Source organism: Amyelois transitella, chromosome 11 (assembly GCF_032362555.1).
Source record: "Amyelois transitella isolate CPQ chromosome 11, ilAmyTran1.1, whole genome shotgun sequence".
NCBI lineage: Eukaryota > Metazoa > Arthropoda > Insecta > Lepidoptera > Pyralidae > Amyelois > Amyelois transitella.
In genome coordinates, this window is record NC_083514.1 from 6,369,465 (window position 1) to 6,387,412 (window position 17,948).

General features: G+C 33.3%; 1 protein-coding gene across 1 annotated transcript; it reads left to right on the forward strand.

The window, feature by feature from the left end:
- Positions 1-396: 396 nt before the first annotated feature.
- Positions 397-16,915, forward strand: LOC106135154 (methanethiol oxidase). Its single transcript, XM_013335377.2, has 11 exons — positions 397-523; positions 4,857-5,008; positions 6,495-6,680; positions 10,731-10,890; positions 10,968-11,076; positions 11,488-11,685; positions 12,181-12,278; positions 13,275-13,459; positions 14,477-14,626; positions 15,751-15,869; positions 16,680-16,915. The coding sequence occupies exons 1-11, from the start codon at positions 514-516 to the stop codon at positions 16,729-16,731; spliced, it is 1,419 nt and encodes a 472-aa protein (XP_013190831.2). The 5' UTR covers positions 397-513; the 3' UTR covers positions 16,732-16,915.
- Positions 16,916-17,948: the final 1,033 nt, after the last annotated feature.

A 17,948-nucleotide genomic window follows, 5' to 3' on the forward strand; every position in this document is an offset into this window, starting at 1 on the left:
ACAAAGAAAGACATTTTGTGTAAAATAGATGATAAATTCTGATCTGAGAAGATATAACATAGAAATTTACTTACTTATATTTATTTCTTTCTTACTTATATTTATTTATTAAGTCGCACAAGAACAATTTTATTCCATGAAACTTGTGACTCCACTATCAAATATTGTGTGTATAAATAAAAGTAAAGAGTTATCTCACTTAGGGTCACTGTGTATCTAAATAAAAAGCATGTGAATCATATGAACATGTTTTGGAGCATTTGACTTGACCATCATCAACAGTTCTTTAAATAGCTTCTTTAAAAAAATAGAGATTATCCTACACATCTTGATGAATTACCTAACATACGCTGTCGATACGATACGATATAGTCTTTAATTTATCGATAGTCGGCAGTAATTACTTGAATACAACACTATGTTTTAAGTGTTTTGTTGATATCACTGCGCAGTGACCGGCCGGTTGTGTACTCTTTATTGGTTTATATTGGATAAAAATATAGTTTTCGAGAAATGTCGTGCTGTAAGTACTACTCTTTCGATTTTAGTTTAAAATGCTTACATAATAATAATTTACCATGTAAAACTAAAAGTTACACGCGTGTTTGTTGGTTTGAAGTTACATATTTGCATGCAAATTTAATGAATAACATGTCCAGTTTCTGTTATTTATTTCTCTTTATTAACGTCTTAGCTAAATATTATTATTGCAACCATTTTTTAAGGCTCTCAATAATTTAAGTACATATAAATACAACTTATCGTTTGCCTCTTATGACTAAAACTACAGGTGACATGTAATCATTTTTGTGTGGAACAAAGAAAATTTTTAATACTATTTATAATACGTACCTACTTATCATAAATTTTACATAGGTAGTAATGTCACAGTAAAGTTGTTATTGCTATAAATTTTCCTATTGCTTGTTAATATGTTCCTCACATACAATATTCTTATAGTATTTTTTAACTTAGTAGAAAGTTCTAATTATTGAATTACGGGAAATTCATTTAATTTTTTTTAATTCCATTGCGATTGTCTCACCCAAACAAATATCAATATTACTGATGATGAATATTATTATACTGGGTCCTGAATATACCTACGAGTAGTTTATCTATTCTGTAGCAGAAACAGTTCTCTCAACTGGGATCCTGGCGTTAGTCCCAGTTACATGGTTTTTCTTCCACCTCCTTGAGATTTTTTTTGACTATTATTCTATATTGGATAAGTCAGGTCAGAAAGCAGGGAAATGATGAAACATAACATAACATACTACAAACAACTTCGGAATCTGAGACGTAACTGCGAAGTACGCAACTAGTGACATCCAAATATTAGAGCCCTAAGTCGTAAATCTCTTTTTCGCGTACGCACCACGTAGTAACTCGCACATTTGTCAGTTGTAAGAAACTCATTCGTTCGCGTCACGTAATAAGTAAAATAAAAGAGTCAGAGGTCAAAAAACTGTCAGCCACATCAACCTCGGTGCAATTTATCATCTCAGGCCCCGGGGCTGGCATCAAAGCGGGTCCAAGCGAATACTTTAATCTCTGATGGTTATACGGACTGAGTTTTCTTAGGGTTAGGACACATGAGGTATTTATTCCATTATTATAATTTATTGGTAGAATAGTATATAAAATGTTATAAGTACTAAATACTGGTGTTACTACTGGTAGCTTAGGCTGGTAATTAGTTACACGACCGCAAGTTAAGTGAGAATTACATTTAGGCCTCAGTTATAGTATTTATGAAATTTGATTTGATAGCGATAACAATAACGGTGGCTATTGAAATAAACCTTATACGAGTATACAAGCCAAATTGCTTGCCCGGACATTTGTCACGTCGAATGGACGGAGAAATGAAAAAGCTTATACAATTCTACTATTTATAATTTTTATAAAGAAGTAATTAAACAAAACCAAGATTCATCGATGTTGTCATTATCCAACATCATTCTAAATTTTACGGATCAGTCAAGTTTTATCTGAATTTTTTAGTAAAAAGCTCGTGGTATTACGTTTTCTTTAATATGTAATGTCTGAACTAACCTTAAGTTGAATATTAATCGCGATCTTGAGTTAACTTTCAGATATAATGTTGGAAAGCCTTTGAAGATTTAAAGCTTCCGTTATTAAAGAAAGAAAAGTTTATGTATGAAATGTTCGAAAAAATAATCCACAATTTACGTTCTTGCAAAAGGATGAAGTCAAGAGTACCCGAAAACTTGCAAACCGAAATTTTGTACCCAAAGCTTGCATTAAGAAAGCTATAAGTGTGGATGAAGCGAAAGAAGTTACAGAGATCGTGGAAAGTGGAAGGATGTAGTCTCTGCCTTCCTCTGGAAAGAGGCTTGATTTGTGTGTGTATGTAGTATGTATGTATGTTATGTATATGTACAAAACAGTCTCTTGTTTGTTAAGTCATACTCTTAAATATTTTTCTATGCAATTAGGACACAGATTCAACACAAAAAATGTTAAAATATGAAATCAATAAGTATTATGTATATTTATTTATTTTGTACAGAAACTGAAATGTATGCGTCCTTTATGTGCGTTCGGGTGGGAGCGGATTTTCTATGGGAACGGGAAAAGCGGGAATCTTCATATTAGAAGATAAAAGCATATCGTAGATACTTAGTCCTATATAATTTTGATTTTCTGTGCAAAATATTTACATTATTCATATTGATGCGAAAATAATGTTTCTGTCAATTTACCGGACGTTCGCCGTCTGATTTCAGATAAATATGTCGTTACCAACCGAAGTTGATTATTTTTGATATTTTGTACTTAGAATACTCGTATTTATCTTTATTTAATTTACCATCTGCAAATTCATATCACGCATATAATTACATTTTGATTTTACCCCAAAGGTTTTGTCCAAGAAAGGGCAAGAAACTAGCAAAAATCATAGAAATTTAGTTTGTCTCTGTTTGTGCCGGCACCAATAAAAAAAGAATAGGACTGCCTACCGCGCAAGGGATATAGACTTCATTAAATGGTTGGAAGGATTTAGTTTGGCTTATAATAATAATTTTCTTAAGAGGTGTAAAAATAATTGTAGATTACAATCTATGTAAATGTTAGGGAAAAATAGCACCGCATTTGGAACTTTGCGGTCGGTTGAGTTTGGGTGGTCATCTAGATAAATATTTCAACTAGCTTCCAACTATACTATACTGAGTATTAAAATAAAATACATTATTTATTTTTTCAATTTATATTAAATAAATTAGTATGTCTCTGTGACCTGTGGTCCTGACTGGTAATGGTGTGAATCTTGTTTGGCTTGTGTTTTAGATGTTCTTCATTTTACAACCTACCTTTAGTTACCATGCTATATTTAAAATCTCGACTTACTTTTGGAGCTAAATTACTCTATGCCATTTGTCTTTAAATATAAATAAGCTAGGATTAACGAGACATATTGGGAATTGCCAAATTCATAGCTACTCTGCCGTGGTAATAAAATGCGATCCACAAGGGAGGAAGGCCACCGGCAATCATCATGATTAATATTCTAAAATAAAAATAAAATAGGTTAACGATACTCGTATTTCATAATCAGTAAGCCCATGTATGGGTCAAACGAAATACCTAAATAAAATACTACCTTTAAGAGTTGAAATTTATATGTTTATTTTTGTTATTCTTGAAATTATCGCATGTATGTAAGTAAAATATGAATTATTCATTATTCATTATATAAAGGATCACTAACCTATTTAAATGTCTAATTTAGAAAATTTACATCACACATATAAATATTTTTTTTACACGGCATAGTTGCTGTAGAATAATTGTTTTACACATACATACAAAACTTTACATCATTCAGGGCTTAACGTGTTTACCTATCCTACAAAAAAACGAAATGGGGCTTAAAAGTCGTTAATTTGTGATATACAACCGTGATAATATTGTACGGAATGTAGGCATTACAAAAAATAAAATAATTTACTCCTCCATAAATAAATTTCGATTTTAATATCGCACTGATTAAAATCTCTTGTGTTGCTTTGTCCAATTAACCGCGGAGAGTTATGGGCAAAATGAGGACCAAACAATAGCCAATTGATGAGATTACAGGCTACAAAGAGTAATTTATATGCAGGCAATACCTGACATGATTACTAAATTGAGAGGGGTGGCGTCCCTCCGTGTTATCCCTCAACCCTCGTTTATGCAACGGAAAAATAATGTTTTGATGCATATCGACGATTTATTGGAAGTGACAGTTCTTTTTTCGGCCACCAATTTGTTTGTCCTTGTTAAAGGAAATTGAGGGCGCCCGTGAGTGTGGAACGAAATTAAGTATTAAATGGATGATGTACTTGTAATACGTATTTTCATTTTTTATATCTCATTATTAACTAGACATAAAACTTAAATGTTATTTTTTTATTGTAATTAAAATACCACAATGTTTCAAATACACTTAGTCGTCGATTGTCTGAAACTTCTTAGGAATTCGCAGCCCGCTACAGATAATACTTGTTAGTTACTTAAAAATATTATAAAAATACAATAACTGATCTTATTAATGCATTCCTAAAACCAGGAAATCACTGCAAAATTCCATCATTAGGCCATGCCATTAGTAGAACGTGATTTTTCAGTATTTTTCCCATAATTGAATGTACATAGAATCACGTGTCAATTTAAAATACTCGTATATGTATGTATTCGTACATACATCACTCCTCTCTCTAAATAACTTTTCCACATTGTCACAAGCCCTGCATATTTAGACTAAGTTGTCAGAAAAACCGTCCAGGCATATAATTGCCTGTGCCTCTCACACGTGCACAAACAAATTAATTTACCAAATCCTGGGACAGGCAAAGGACCGGGCTACTCGTCGCCTCTGGAGGCGTTCACAAAGGGACCCCGGGAGCGCCTCCTGTACGTGGTCTGCGTGCAACCCGACCGTGCCAAACAGGATTACTTGGCGACGGTAGACGTAGATCCTTCGTCACCCACTTATTGTCAAGTAAGATTCGAAGCTTTTTATATTAGGTACTTTATTATAAAACTATATCATGTTTGGTAATATATATGTATTTTTATTTAAAAAAAAAATGAGCGCATCCTGCTCTTGTTGAATTTGTTCTATGTCAAAATGGATCTAAAGTCATAGCCTGGATGAAAAAAAAGTTAATTTGTTAATGAAATTGCTATCATTGTGTGTTTACAATGCAGATATTAACTAGGAAAAATTTACAGTGTGATTCTTTAATAACATTACACAAAAAAATCATTAGAAAAGAACTTATTTGTTTTGTATATACCTAATCGGAATCGCAGATATGTACATATTTCTGTTTTATTTTACCTGCCTCTAACAATTATTCCCGATTTAACTTTTTCAATGATTTTTTTTTGTATCTGTAGCTTTGATGCATCATAAAAAATCAAAAAAACATTTATTTTATTCTATTTTTAAATACTTACATAAGGAAACTCTAACTGGATATTCCCACGGGAACAAGGTCCCCAGCAAAACCTAGAACATTATCAAAGTCCATATTTGTTCAAAGACGCACAAAACTTCTAAACGAATTTATGTAAGCAGTTTGGTAAACTTACTTACTGCCGTACAAATCGGTAAATAACTTTGGGTTGTAAAAGGAATTCAAAGGATTCAGAAAGGCGAAACTTCCATAAAGACGTGTCTTCTACTAAATTTACGGAGATGGGTTTGTTTATGGAACACATAATGTGTTAACAACATTGTTAATTGGGATATTTTTATTATATAGACATATTGGCAGTTTAACTTTGGTGTTAAACATTCTTTGGATTTAAATAAATTAAAGTATAAATAACCACATAATATCATAAAAAAATATCTGGATTCAAAACCAAAATGATTTTGCCTGATAAACATACTGTAATAAAAATGCCACACTGAATTATTTAATAACTAGTATAAAAAAACGCCCAAGAATATCAGACTAAAATTGGACAATTTTATGCCTATGTCCAGTTTGTCCAAGCAATTGCGTACCCTAATCCTAAAGGATCGCAAGCGTCCATATTATTGTGCTTCGTTCCCATTCCGGAACTAAATTAACAGGAGAAATGCAATATATCTTCCGAAAGGATTTGCTGCAGGATTTTTCGACATAGTTATTGCTTTCGGAACACCTTTTGTCCTTTTTATAAATCCTTTAAATTAGTTTTCGCTCAGGAAAATACTTTTGCATGCAAAAGCAAATTATCGCACCAGAAGAAATTTTTAATATCCGATCTGTTTTCTTTTGTTTTAGCTCAAATATAATGGGTTTGTTAAGAGTTGTGGCCTACGTTTAGATTTTATATAAATAGAAAACTATTTTAGTCTCTGATAAATATTTGTTCTCTTGTTCGTATTTCGCCCCGACCCTTGACCAGCACGTCCTTTGTTTTGATTATGATACTCGTACGTTGTTGGATGTACTAATATTTTAATATATATATTTTTATTTTATCAACAGGTTATGCACCGCACTTACACAGGCAATGTGGGTGATGAGCTTCACCACAGCGGGTGGAACGTCTGTTCCAGTTGTCATGATGACCCCAATCTAAAGAGGGATCTTCTCATCCTGCCCGCTCTAGGATCTGCTAATGTCTATGCAGTCGACGTTGGTTCTGACCCGAGAAAACCGGAGATACATAAGGTATTATAATATTATACCACTCATTAATAAAATTACTCCTGTCTCTAGATGAATCTATATAAACCTATCTCGTAGATAAAAATCTTATAAACTCGGGATTCTTCTTTTAGGCAATGGGCTAGCAACCTGTCACTATTTGAATCTCAACTCTATAATTAAGCCAAACAGCTGAACGTGACCTATCAGTCTTCTGTGGGCTTTTTCTATCCCGAAAGAGATATATACATGATTATGTGTAGATAAAAATCGTAACTCGCGTAAATATTCTTGACGCATATTAGTAAGTTTGAGACTTGTTTTAAGTAAGTTTAAGTAAATAGTCTATGTGAGTTGGAGGTAAGCACTTTAACACTTCGTCATAGGGACTACAAATTGTGATTCTTATTTGTACAAAATACTTTTTAGAAAAACTAAAATTAACGTTAATTTTTATAAACATATATTTACTTATTTTTCTCTATCTCTGTTTCGCCGTATATATCGTACCGTATATTCGTAATCAAAACAAGCCTAACTTTACCTACTTGTTATTTTGCAGTATAGTTTAAAGTATTAGATTGAAATCACGTACCTAGAATTCGGTCTAAAAATTTTGCCTCGGATAAAAACGTTGCAGCGAGGATGTCACACAATAAAACTTTTATACTCTTGTAAACTGTTACACCAAAACTGAACTGAGTTACGACATGACTAAAACTAACTGCTTCATGGATTTATTCACATATAGTATAAATAACGTTTATCCCCTGTATGGTCAACGATTTAGACAGTCTTACATGGATGGACATTATAAGGGCGACCATAGACTATATATTTAAATTTATAACCAGAAAAAGAAGAGTAGACTCAAAATGAGATTACTCGAATATTTTGCTGGAAAAGGAATAAACAGTATATTTTGTTTTACAAAACCGTTTTTGGTTCTTAGACAAGAGACTCACCATAAAGTCTCTGTAATAATAGGAAGCATGTTAATTTATGACTTATGATTATTTATCTCAAGTCGACAGCTACAATACACTAAGGAATAATGAGATAGGTAGTTACAAAAATATTTTTCTAAAAATGATTCGTCAAGACTTGTTACTTCTTTCTCCTGGCGTTAGTCTCTGTTACGTCCTCACTAAGACCAGACTAAATATGTACTATTTTCAAGTAATAAATTTTCGCAGAATCAAGCAAGCTACATGAAAAATGAAGACAGTTTCGCCTTTGTGTATAAATTATGCAACCTCTTTGATTTAAGATCCCAGGGGCACAGCCCTGTTTGGAGACCAGCTCGTAAACTGAATTTTTATGTCAACGCTACGGTAAAGTTTTTTAATTTCTCGCATTTTATGTTTTGGTGTATAAATTATGGAAAGAACGGAACTTTACTTTTCTTTCATCTGAATATACTAAAATAAATTAAATTCTGAAATTATTTTTTAAATATACATATATGTCTATTACTGTTTTAATTATCTCACAAAATGGCACAATGCGAAGTAATGTTACCTGTATTATAATCTATATACATAAAACCGTTGAATTTGGGGCTTCTGTAAACAACTTTTAGCAGAATATAATTATCTAAAACGAGTCTATTTTACTAAGTTTATAATAAGTGCAGATAAAATTCAAAATCGATTGATTTCATGCATTTTACCGACTACAAAAAAACTTTTCCAAGTCTTTCACTACATGTGAATCTCAAACAAAAGTCACTTGTCTCAAGTGCACCCGTGCATTTATTGAAATTAAAAAACGTCAGTGGAAATATATTTGAATATATAGAGCGAGTTGTCTGTAGCGTTAAGTCTGTACTCTAAACATTTTATACCGTTATGATCAACAACTTTGGTGCAGGGGTAAGATTTGTAGTTATAAGAGTTATTTGCATCGTAAATTTGTACATTTTCGACTTTCCTTATACTCTTTTTTGTCACGATAGCTCTGCTTTGTCATAGTTTCGTTAGTCATACAAAAAAAACCTATTGAATCGAAAATAGAACAAAAAAAATTGATGTTTAGTGCAGAGTAAAATATTACATTACTTTAGGAAGTGGAAGTAATTTAAATTAAAAAAAGACCCAAAAAGAATATTTTTTTTTACAAAAAAAAGAAGACATTTTGTCGAAACATAGAACAATCATTCCACTTTCCCTGACAGGCAGTCACTTTCCTTTTTACTTTCAGTAAATGTACGAGTACATATGTAAAATTCAAAACGATAAATTTCTTAAAAAACTAAATACTTACACTGACAAGTGGCAAGCGTCGTCAGCGTTGTAATGTTACTAGGAAATTGCATTTAAATTTAGCTAGAGAGACTTTATTCACAAGAAAACATTTCCTGCTTTCGGAAAACTAATATTTTGTCGAACTCAACTGAATTTAAATTCCAAGTGGCCAATCTGAACTGCACTTTACTTAAACGTATAGCTGCGCTGTTATCGTCTTATTTAAAATATATATTGCAATATACATATTTTAATTTTAAAATCTGCCATGTTTTCACAAACTTTTTCACGAATTAAAATGCTACATCTCATTCTCAATACTTTCAGCTATTGCTTCTTCCTCCTGGCTTTAGTCCCGGTTGCATCCTCGCCTCTCTGAGATACGTAGATCAAAACATATGTATACCCGGATACTTAATTGATCATAACTTCGCTAACATTATCATATCAAGTGGCTTAGTATTTTATTTATTATCTTTTCTACCACCCTTGGCGATCTTGTGCATTACACATCCAGTCTTGACCTTCATGCCGGCGGACAATCATCCACCCAACGCTCCGATGGTCTGGTCCTCTGATGTCTGCTCTCGGTTACAGGCGCTTGGTCACCATTCCAGGACTTATCCAACAACTTTCTTGCATTATCGTAATGTCTTGTACGTCCACTTTTTTTCTTCTATGACATCCAGTTAATATAAATAACATGAATTCTCAGAAACTTAGAATTAAATTTTCCTCGTGAAATGAAAATTTTAATATAAAATCCGTGGTATTCTTAGAAATTTCTCGAGCAGCAACTACATAGTTAACTCGCATGCATAAAGTGTGGCTGCTTTAAACATGAAATAGCAATTCTCCACTGGGATCCTAAAATTCCTGCTTGATGTTCGTAACATTATATTAAGAATAGTTTAAAATAGCATAGTTTTAGGTTCTTTCTGTCTTATTCCGTCTTTTATTCTTTACGTTGAACATGTTAGTGATATCACCCATGTGAAAATACGAAAATTAACAACTGAAACTGAAGCAGAATGATTATTTTGCTCTTCTACCCTAAGGTGTACAAACATATTAAATATCAATAGTTTCTTATATTAGATTCAACAGAAGAAGACTAGTGGTGTTAGTATCAATTTCATTCTAACAAGTCACTACCGACCACAGAACCGGTCGTCCAACTGACCGACCTTATAGTCCTGCATACGCTACTGCGTTGACCTAATTCAATAAACTATTTAGAAATACCGAGATTCGAAATTGCCAGCAAACCTCAGCACGGTCGATAAATCGAAGCGTAGGATAATTATTGGCACATAGTTGGCACAACTAGTGCCGAACTCATCCCAATTCTGTCGGGAAACTTGGTACTTCGCACATTCCAAGTTGCAGACAGTTCGAGAACTCGTTATTAGCTAGTTCGCCTTTTTCGCACATCTTCTGTTGGTCTGTGAATAAGCAAACATGGCGATAACTTTTCCTACGATTTGTTTTCGGCCAGTTCTGTTCTATTTTTTAAACTTTCTTTTTTAATTTGTTTTATTGTAAAACTTTTTTGTGATAATAATATTACAAAATTTGCGAAATGTGACCATACCTTTCTGTAGTTTTTTTTATAAAATCGTTCAAATGCAAATTTTTCTTAGAAAAAAGAAACCTGAGACACCATATTACGATAAAACACATAGGTACATTTTACTACTATCTAAAACAAAAGAGCTGTTAATTTAAGTAATACCGTAACAGCCCCACTACCTCTATTACCATCTAATGGTATAAGAAAACTCAAGTTACGTCCCTTTTATCGAGTCTACGAAAATCTCATTACCAGGTAATCGACGGCACTGAGATGAGGTCATTCAACTGCAGTTTCCCCCACACGGCACACTGCCTTGCGACCGGAGAAATCATGATTTCCACGATGGGAGATAAAAACGAAAACGGAAAGGGGGATTTTGTACTCATCGACTCCAAGACTTTGAAAATGACAGGTGAATGGGCGCCTTTATACACTTTGACGAGGGAAGATTACCTTTTTAAATAACTTTAACGCTTGATTGGATTTTAGGGACGTGGACGAAGGGAAAGCCCGCCAAATTCGGCTACGACTTTTGGTACCAACCCTACCATGATGTAATGATTGCAAGTGAATGGGGTACCCCGAAGTATTTTAAGACGTGAGTATTTCTTAAGTTTGCAATATAGAAAATGTCTATCAATTTAAACAAAATAAAATTATTTTACTGAATCCATTTCCGGATCTTTTTAAATTTATCTACTAAAAGCTTATGATGTTTTGATGTACATTTAACTCGTAAATTCCAGTATAATTTGTTGAGGTACATAATCATTTAGCCATACGCTGAACGTGGCATTTCAGTCCTTTTAAGATTGTTGGCTGTGTCTACCCCATGAGGAATATAGACATGAATATATGTATTAAGTATGATATGGTACATACATACATACATATGTATAACTTTACTCCGTTTTACATATTAACATAAATATGCTTTATTTAAAACTACATAAAATGTTTTCTGGATAGCCAAAAAGATGACAACTTCAGAATTTTTGTTCTTCCCTAGGGGATTCCACGCAGCAGACGTGAACAACAAAGAACGATACGGCAGTGCCCTAAACGTTTACAAATGGTCGACTCACGAATTGCAGCAAGTCATAGATTTGGGTAAAGAAGGTATTGCGCCCTTGGAAATCAGATTCCTTCATGATCCCAAAGCTTCTGAAGGATTTGTCGGGTGCGCTTTGGAGGCCAACGTTTACAGGTACGAGATTTGTTGGGATTTACTCACTGATATCATCAGAAGTAAGTTTTGCTATCGTAAGCACTATATCGGTTAGAGAAAATATAGTATTTCATGGTCATCTGTTTATAAAAACACAAGTAAATGTTTATTGAAATTTGTTCAATTTTATTGAAGCTATGACTTATTCAGACTACAGCATTACATTTATGTTTCAAGTTATGTGATGAAATATTGTATATATATGTATACCTGCATAACTTAAGATACTTGTATTTTACTTTTCAAAATTAACTTTTTATCCAAAATTACCCTCAATTACTCTCAACAGAATACAGTACAAAATAGTTCAACAACTTTTAAACGTTTCAACCACAGTTTCAGGTAAAGTAACGAAGGCAAAAGTTTTATCCGCATTAGTGACACCAACACAATTAGAATATAGTTTGAATGTATACTTTATCAGCAAAAGCAAAAGTTTTCCTACTTTCTGAATAATTCCTACAATTATCACAGGTTCCACAAAACTGGGAATGGGATGTGGCAAGCCGACAAAGTCATCGACGTACCAGCTAAAAAAGTTTCCAAAGACGGTGTCGAGACCCAGCTTAACGGTAACTTTTCTACTTTTCTTGTTTAGGTCTACACAAAATATATAACATACAGAAATAACTCCGCATTCTACACACTGAATCGAGTATACAAACTTACTTAAACTGCGTGATTGAAGAAGGTGTGTGCATTTTGAGTAAGTAGATAATGGCAATTAGCGTAAATAGAAATAGTGCAGTGAAAAATATCAGTGTGTCGAGGCAGCGGTTAATATTGGATACGACCTTTACAAAGGGATGAGAGAGAGAATTAAAAGACGTAACATTCCAAATAAATAACATTTTTCAAAGCTTTTTGGGTGAAAATCTTTGACTGTCCTTATTTTATACTAAGAGTTTACCCAACATTAACTTTTCGGCGAGAACACTTTTGTTGCGACCAATCCAAAGTTAGGTCATTACGCATTGACGCATTTTCTCTTAAAAATAATTTCCTTTTCTTGACACCTTCCATTTTTCTTCAATATTCATGAACCTAACTTAGAGAATTACTTTTGCAAATTTCTAATATAGCCGAAACTGGTGACAGTTTTTTTAACTTATTTGTACAGCAGAAATATCATGACAGGTACGATATTTATAAAAGAGATTTTGTAGTTTTTTTGGATTTACTTAATCCCTAGTACAAAGTGGTCAACAAAACATAAACGAGTGGAGAGAAGTAAGTACTACTTCTCTCCACTCGTTTATGTTTTGTTGACCATATCATAGATTAATTAACTGATAAAACAGAATAAGTTAAGCTTATAAGAATTTTTGACAATTCTTTAATTTGGAGAACCAATTGTGTTATCAATGTTTTTCACAATTTTTAATTTCTACCAAAACATTTACCATTAAAAAAGTGCATGATTTTCCAGCAAAGTGAAGCGAACCGAAGAATACTCGTAAAATTTAACAGTCATATTATTTTTCCAAATCGAAAGACCACGTTCTTGCCGTCGTCGTTTCAATCTTTTCCCTTTGTAACATGACAGTGCTATTAACTTTTTGCTCCAGGTTTAATGTCGGACATTCTCATTTCCCTGGATGATAAGTACTTGTATTTCTCGTGCTGGCTTCATGGTGATGTTAGACAGTACGATATTTCTGATACAAGGAACCCAAAGTTGACTGGGATCGTGCGATTCGGTGGCCTGATTCAACATGATAATCTGAAACTGTTAGAGGATAAAGAATTTAAGGTATGTATGTATGTTTAAACAATGACTTCTGAATGAGCTCTTTGGTTTCCTCTGTCATCATTCTTTTGCATAAGGCACGGTTGCATCCTTACCATTTAAGAGAGTAGCCCGGGTCAAAACGGATTTGACTATGATCCTGGATGTTAAGTATTACAAGTTTTTACACTAATCGACCCCAGTCCGATCTCTGCAACCTTATGAGGGAATCCGTTTGATCATGGATATGTTATTATGTTATCAATACTTATATATATTCCTGGCTGTTATAACGAATTTCTCTCACCCCATGAGTAACGTAACAGAAAAAAGCGATTGGTACAAAGGCGCGGTAGGATTCTAACCTGTTTAATCTTATAGCCAATATTACTAAACGTATGTTTAGTATTTCATGAAAAATGGGGAAAAACATATTTATTATTCATCGTAATCGTTCGTTTATCGTTTTGGAAAGTAAAAATGTAAATGCCAAGTCCAAGCTGTAGCTCAAAGACCGATTTACCCGATTCGTTTTTGTAGTAAACTATTACGTTAATTAAATTGCCACCTACAAAGCAACTCAATCCGTTGAGTTCCTAAGGAATTTCCAATAGTAACGGTTCAAATTAATGTTTCATGACTAAACACAATTACGTTTTTGCTGTCTCACTCTTTTCATTTCAGTTTATGTTTCTGTTGTTTGTTAAATTACTTTCTAATGCTTTTCGTTTGTAAATGTTTTGATATTTCATTATGGAAGTTGTTGCGATTTCCGCACGACAGTTAATCCGACTCAAATGGTTCCTAGATCCCATTATTTCATGATACCTTCTTGGTTTCAAAATCCACTGCAGCAATGTCCAAACTAGTAATGTGACCTTAACTTTTTTTGTCTTTCTGTTTGTGTTTCTTGATGCAATAGAGTTTATTTATCTATCTATCTACGATAAAACAACATTTTAATTAATAATTTGTACGTTATTGATATGACACCTAATGCACACACGCAATAACCTGCTAAAAAGATAAATAATGTTTTAGGAACCTGCACCACAAGTGGTTGTTAAGGGGAAGAAACTTCAGGGAGGTCCACAAATGCTTCAACTGTCTCTTGACGGAAAACGCCTTTATGTGTCTTCGTCGCTCTTCTCACCTTGGGACAAACAGACTTATCCGAAAATGGCTCAAGAGGTTTGTATCTGTTTTAACATGCTGCTACAATAATTGTCCGATTGAACAGCAATACGGCTCGGAGCAAGGCTGAAACTTTAAAGACCTCATTCAAACATTCCACCATCACCGCTTTGCCTAGAAGAATTAGTAATCATTGTGTGATACCATAGTGCCAATTCTGTTACACTAGCGTTTAAATTACTATCATACGCTAAAATATATCCTCCTCGACAATGGTAAATTGATAAACCCTTTCCATGATTTTTTAACGTATAGGTATTAACATCAAGGACACGTTATGCCGTGTGGTTCCCGGCACTAATACAAAAAAGAATAGGACCACTCCGCCTCTTTCCCATAGATGTCGTAAAAGGCGACTAAGGGATAGGCTTACAAACTTGGGATTCTTTTTTAGGCATTAGGGTTAGCAACCTGTCACTATTTGAACTACTATCTATCATTGAGCCAAATAGCTGAACGTGGCCATTCGGTCTTTTCAAGTCCGTTGGCTCTGTCTACCCCGCAAGGGATATAGACGTGACCATATGTATGTATGTATGTATCAAGGACACGTTAATTTGAAAATTTATTTTTAAAACATGCGACTAAACGTGGTATTTCCCATTGACTTGGCATAAGTAGGTATCTGACAATCTATAAAGTACTTTATAGGGGTGCACCCTTAGTGACCGTAATAAAGAGTCTTTATCTCTTATATCAAATCGTCCTTATTTATGCATTTCCTTTGAGGGCTGTTATTTTTATTACGTAGATTATGCTAGCCCGTGTCACCTGAACTGCTGATTATTTATACGACTATTTGTATCCTACTTAAGTAGCGTTTTTACAATTGACATTTTCTCGTGAAATTAGCTGTCTAAAAGCGTATTTTTGTCATAAATGTAAATCAATTGAAACATTTCATTGCTAGGGTCGATTTTAAAATCAAATCAAATGCTCTCCTGATTTCCGGGTTCTAAGATTCTTTATTAGATTTGCGTGTGGTTGATCCTTAAAAACGAAACCTTATTTAGTTCAGTCTCATCTTTGCGTGTTCCCAGTTGTAGGGATTTGGTCTTGGGGTCCGATAAGAACAGAAATTTATTAAGATATTTCTATAAAATATTTTTGTTCGTTTACAGGGTGGTTGGATAGTGAAACTGGATATTGACACCGTAAATGGAGGATTGAAGTTGGATCCAGAGTTCTTGGTACATTTTGGCGGTGAACCCAATGGCCCAGTGCTGCCACATGAAATGAGGTACAGTGGGAAATGATAATATCTATAGTGCCTTGCCTTGAGTAGCCTAGATATATATGAACAGGGAGTCGTGTTTCTTTGCAGGCGACTCTACTTAAGTGAATAAAAGAAACTTTATTGATTTATGCATATACTATATGTAACTGTTTGTTTTAAAAGTAAAGATAAATATATTAAGAAGTTGTGAAAGTTTAAGAGAAACTCATTTTTACAGAAAAAAAAGGCAAAATTAAGCGACTCATTTTAAAAACTTTCACAAAAGTAAAATAAGAATCTATTTCGAGTCGAGGATATAAATAACTTCGCGTGGATCTACAGTTTTATTATTCAGGTTTTATTAGTTTTGGGGAAAGTCCGAAACGCATTCCGTAGTCAGGAAAAGGGTTCTTGTCGGCCATTTTTCTTCGTCTGTTTGAAATGCATTTAATTTAAAAATTTATCTCGATTTTAGCAAAATTCTTATATAACTCTTGTAGAGAGGATTAATAAAAAAGTTTTATCGAATTCTCAAAGGTAAGAAAGAGGGAGAGTCTGATTGTATGTGGTGTTGTTGATTAAAGGGTAAGGCTAGTAATTTTGGGATTCTTCTTATAGGCGATGGGTTAGCACCTGTTACCATTTGAATCTCAATTTCATCATTAAGCCATACAATAGAACGTGGCCTTAAAATAGTTTCAGGAGTGTTGGCTCTGTCTACGTCTCCGTATAAACGTGATTATATGTATGTGAGTGATGTTATGTGAAAGGAAATCAATCAATTTTCTTTTTGATTGCTAGACGATATTTCGCCAGAAATAATTATGTTTTCAGATATCCTGGAGGAGACTGTACGTCAGACATTTGGTTGGCTCAAGACACATAAATCTATGAAAAATAGTGTGCCAATATTTTTATAAGTAAAAAAGACATCTCAAAAAATGTATCATTTAGGTATTTTAGATAGCATTGTACTGTTCGCTGATTTTCATATATATAACGAATTTGAAAACGAATTTTGGACAAATATCATTGTGAATATAATACGTAATAAATATAATTTAACATGATTATGCGTATATTAATTATTTTTACCATGTAATACCTAGTGAATCCACAAAGTACACCTACTTTTTTTTCTTTGGGACTTCGTTTTGCTACAACTTTCGGAAAACTATTGTTTATACTATAGATCCTACAACGTACGGTAGTATTAATTATTTAATACTTATCTGTATGACAATTTCAGCAGACCCCAGGCTATGAACCATAGTGGCGCAACTGGGACCACGCAAAGATGACACGGAGAGAGAAACAAATTTCGAGTGAAAACTATTCCACATTTACCTTTTCCTTATAAATATCACAATTTTTGCCGACATTATTCAAAATACTTAATTTTGCGATTCAATTACTTGTACAATCGAAAAGAAATTATCGTAGGTACCTACACCAAAGAAGAAAAATACTATTAAAACAAAAACTAACAGATCGTGAGCGTGAGCCAAGGGAAAAGGTATTAAAAATAAGCAATCATGAATCATCAACGAGGCAGACGAAAATGTATTGGAATAACCATGAGGAGATCTTTTACACCTAGCAGTAAACTTTCCACTAAAGCTTTATAAGGACAATAACATGTAAACTTCAACACTACACAGTTTTTACGGTTGCTATAAAATAAATAAGGAGTTTTATCTCCGCTCCCAGCGGTGGAAGCTTTTATGTAAAAGTTCTTTATGAGATCCAATTGGATTTGTATTGGGATAACATAGTGGTTGGATTGAATTATCTATGCGAACCTTCACATCTCATTGTTAACACAACATTTTAAGTGTAAGCGTTTTCATCTAGTGTATACAGTGTAAACTATCCTCTGTCACTTCTAAAATAACTCGAAAATCCTAATCAATTATAAACAAAATATTAATAAAAATAAAAGTAAATATAAATATAAGAAATACGGTGTGCAATAATGAAGTGATTTACCTCGGTAAATATAATTCATTGCCGTCTATCACATGCAAATTTCTCATTTATTCGTTTTTATATAAGACACGGGCAGATTTGATCTTATCAATAAAATATATCGCAATATTAAAC

What these genes read in the sequence shown, in the direction of transcription:
- LOC106135154 (XM_013335377.2), top strand. An exon ending in TGTCGAGACCCAGCTTAACG is followed by an intron (nt 12,279 to 13,274) that starts GTAACTTTTCTA and finishes TTTTTGCTCCAG; the next exon opens with GTTTAATGTCGGACATTCTC. An exon ending in TAGAGGATAAAGAATTTAAG is followed by an intron (nt 13,460 to 14,476) that starts GTATGTATGTAT and finishes ATAATGTTTTAG; the next exon opens with GAACCTGCACCACAAGTGGT.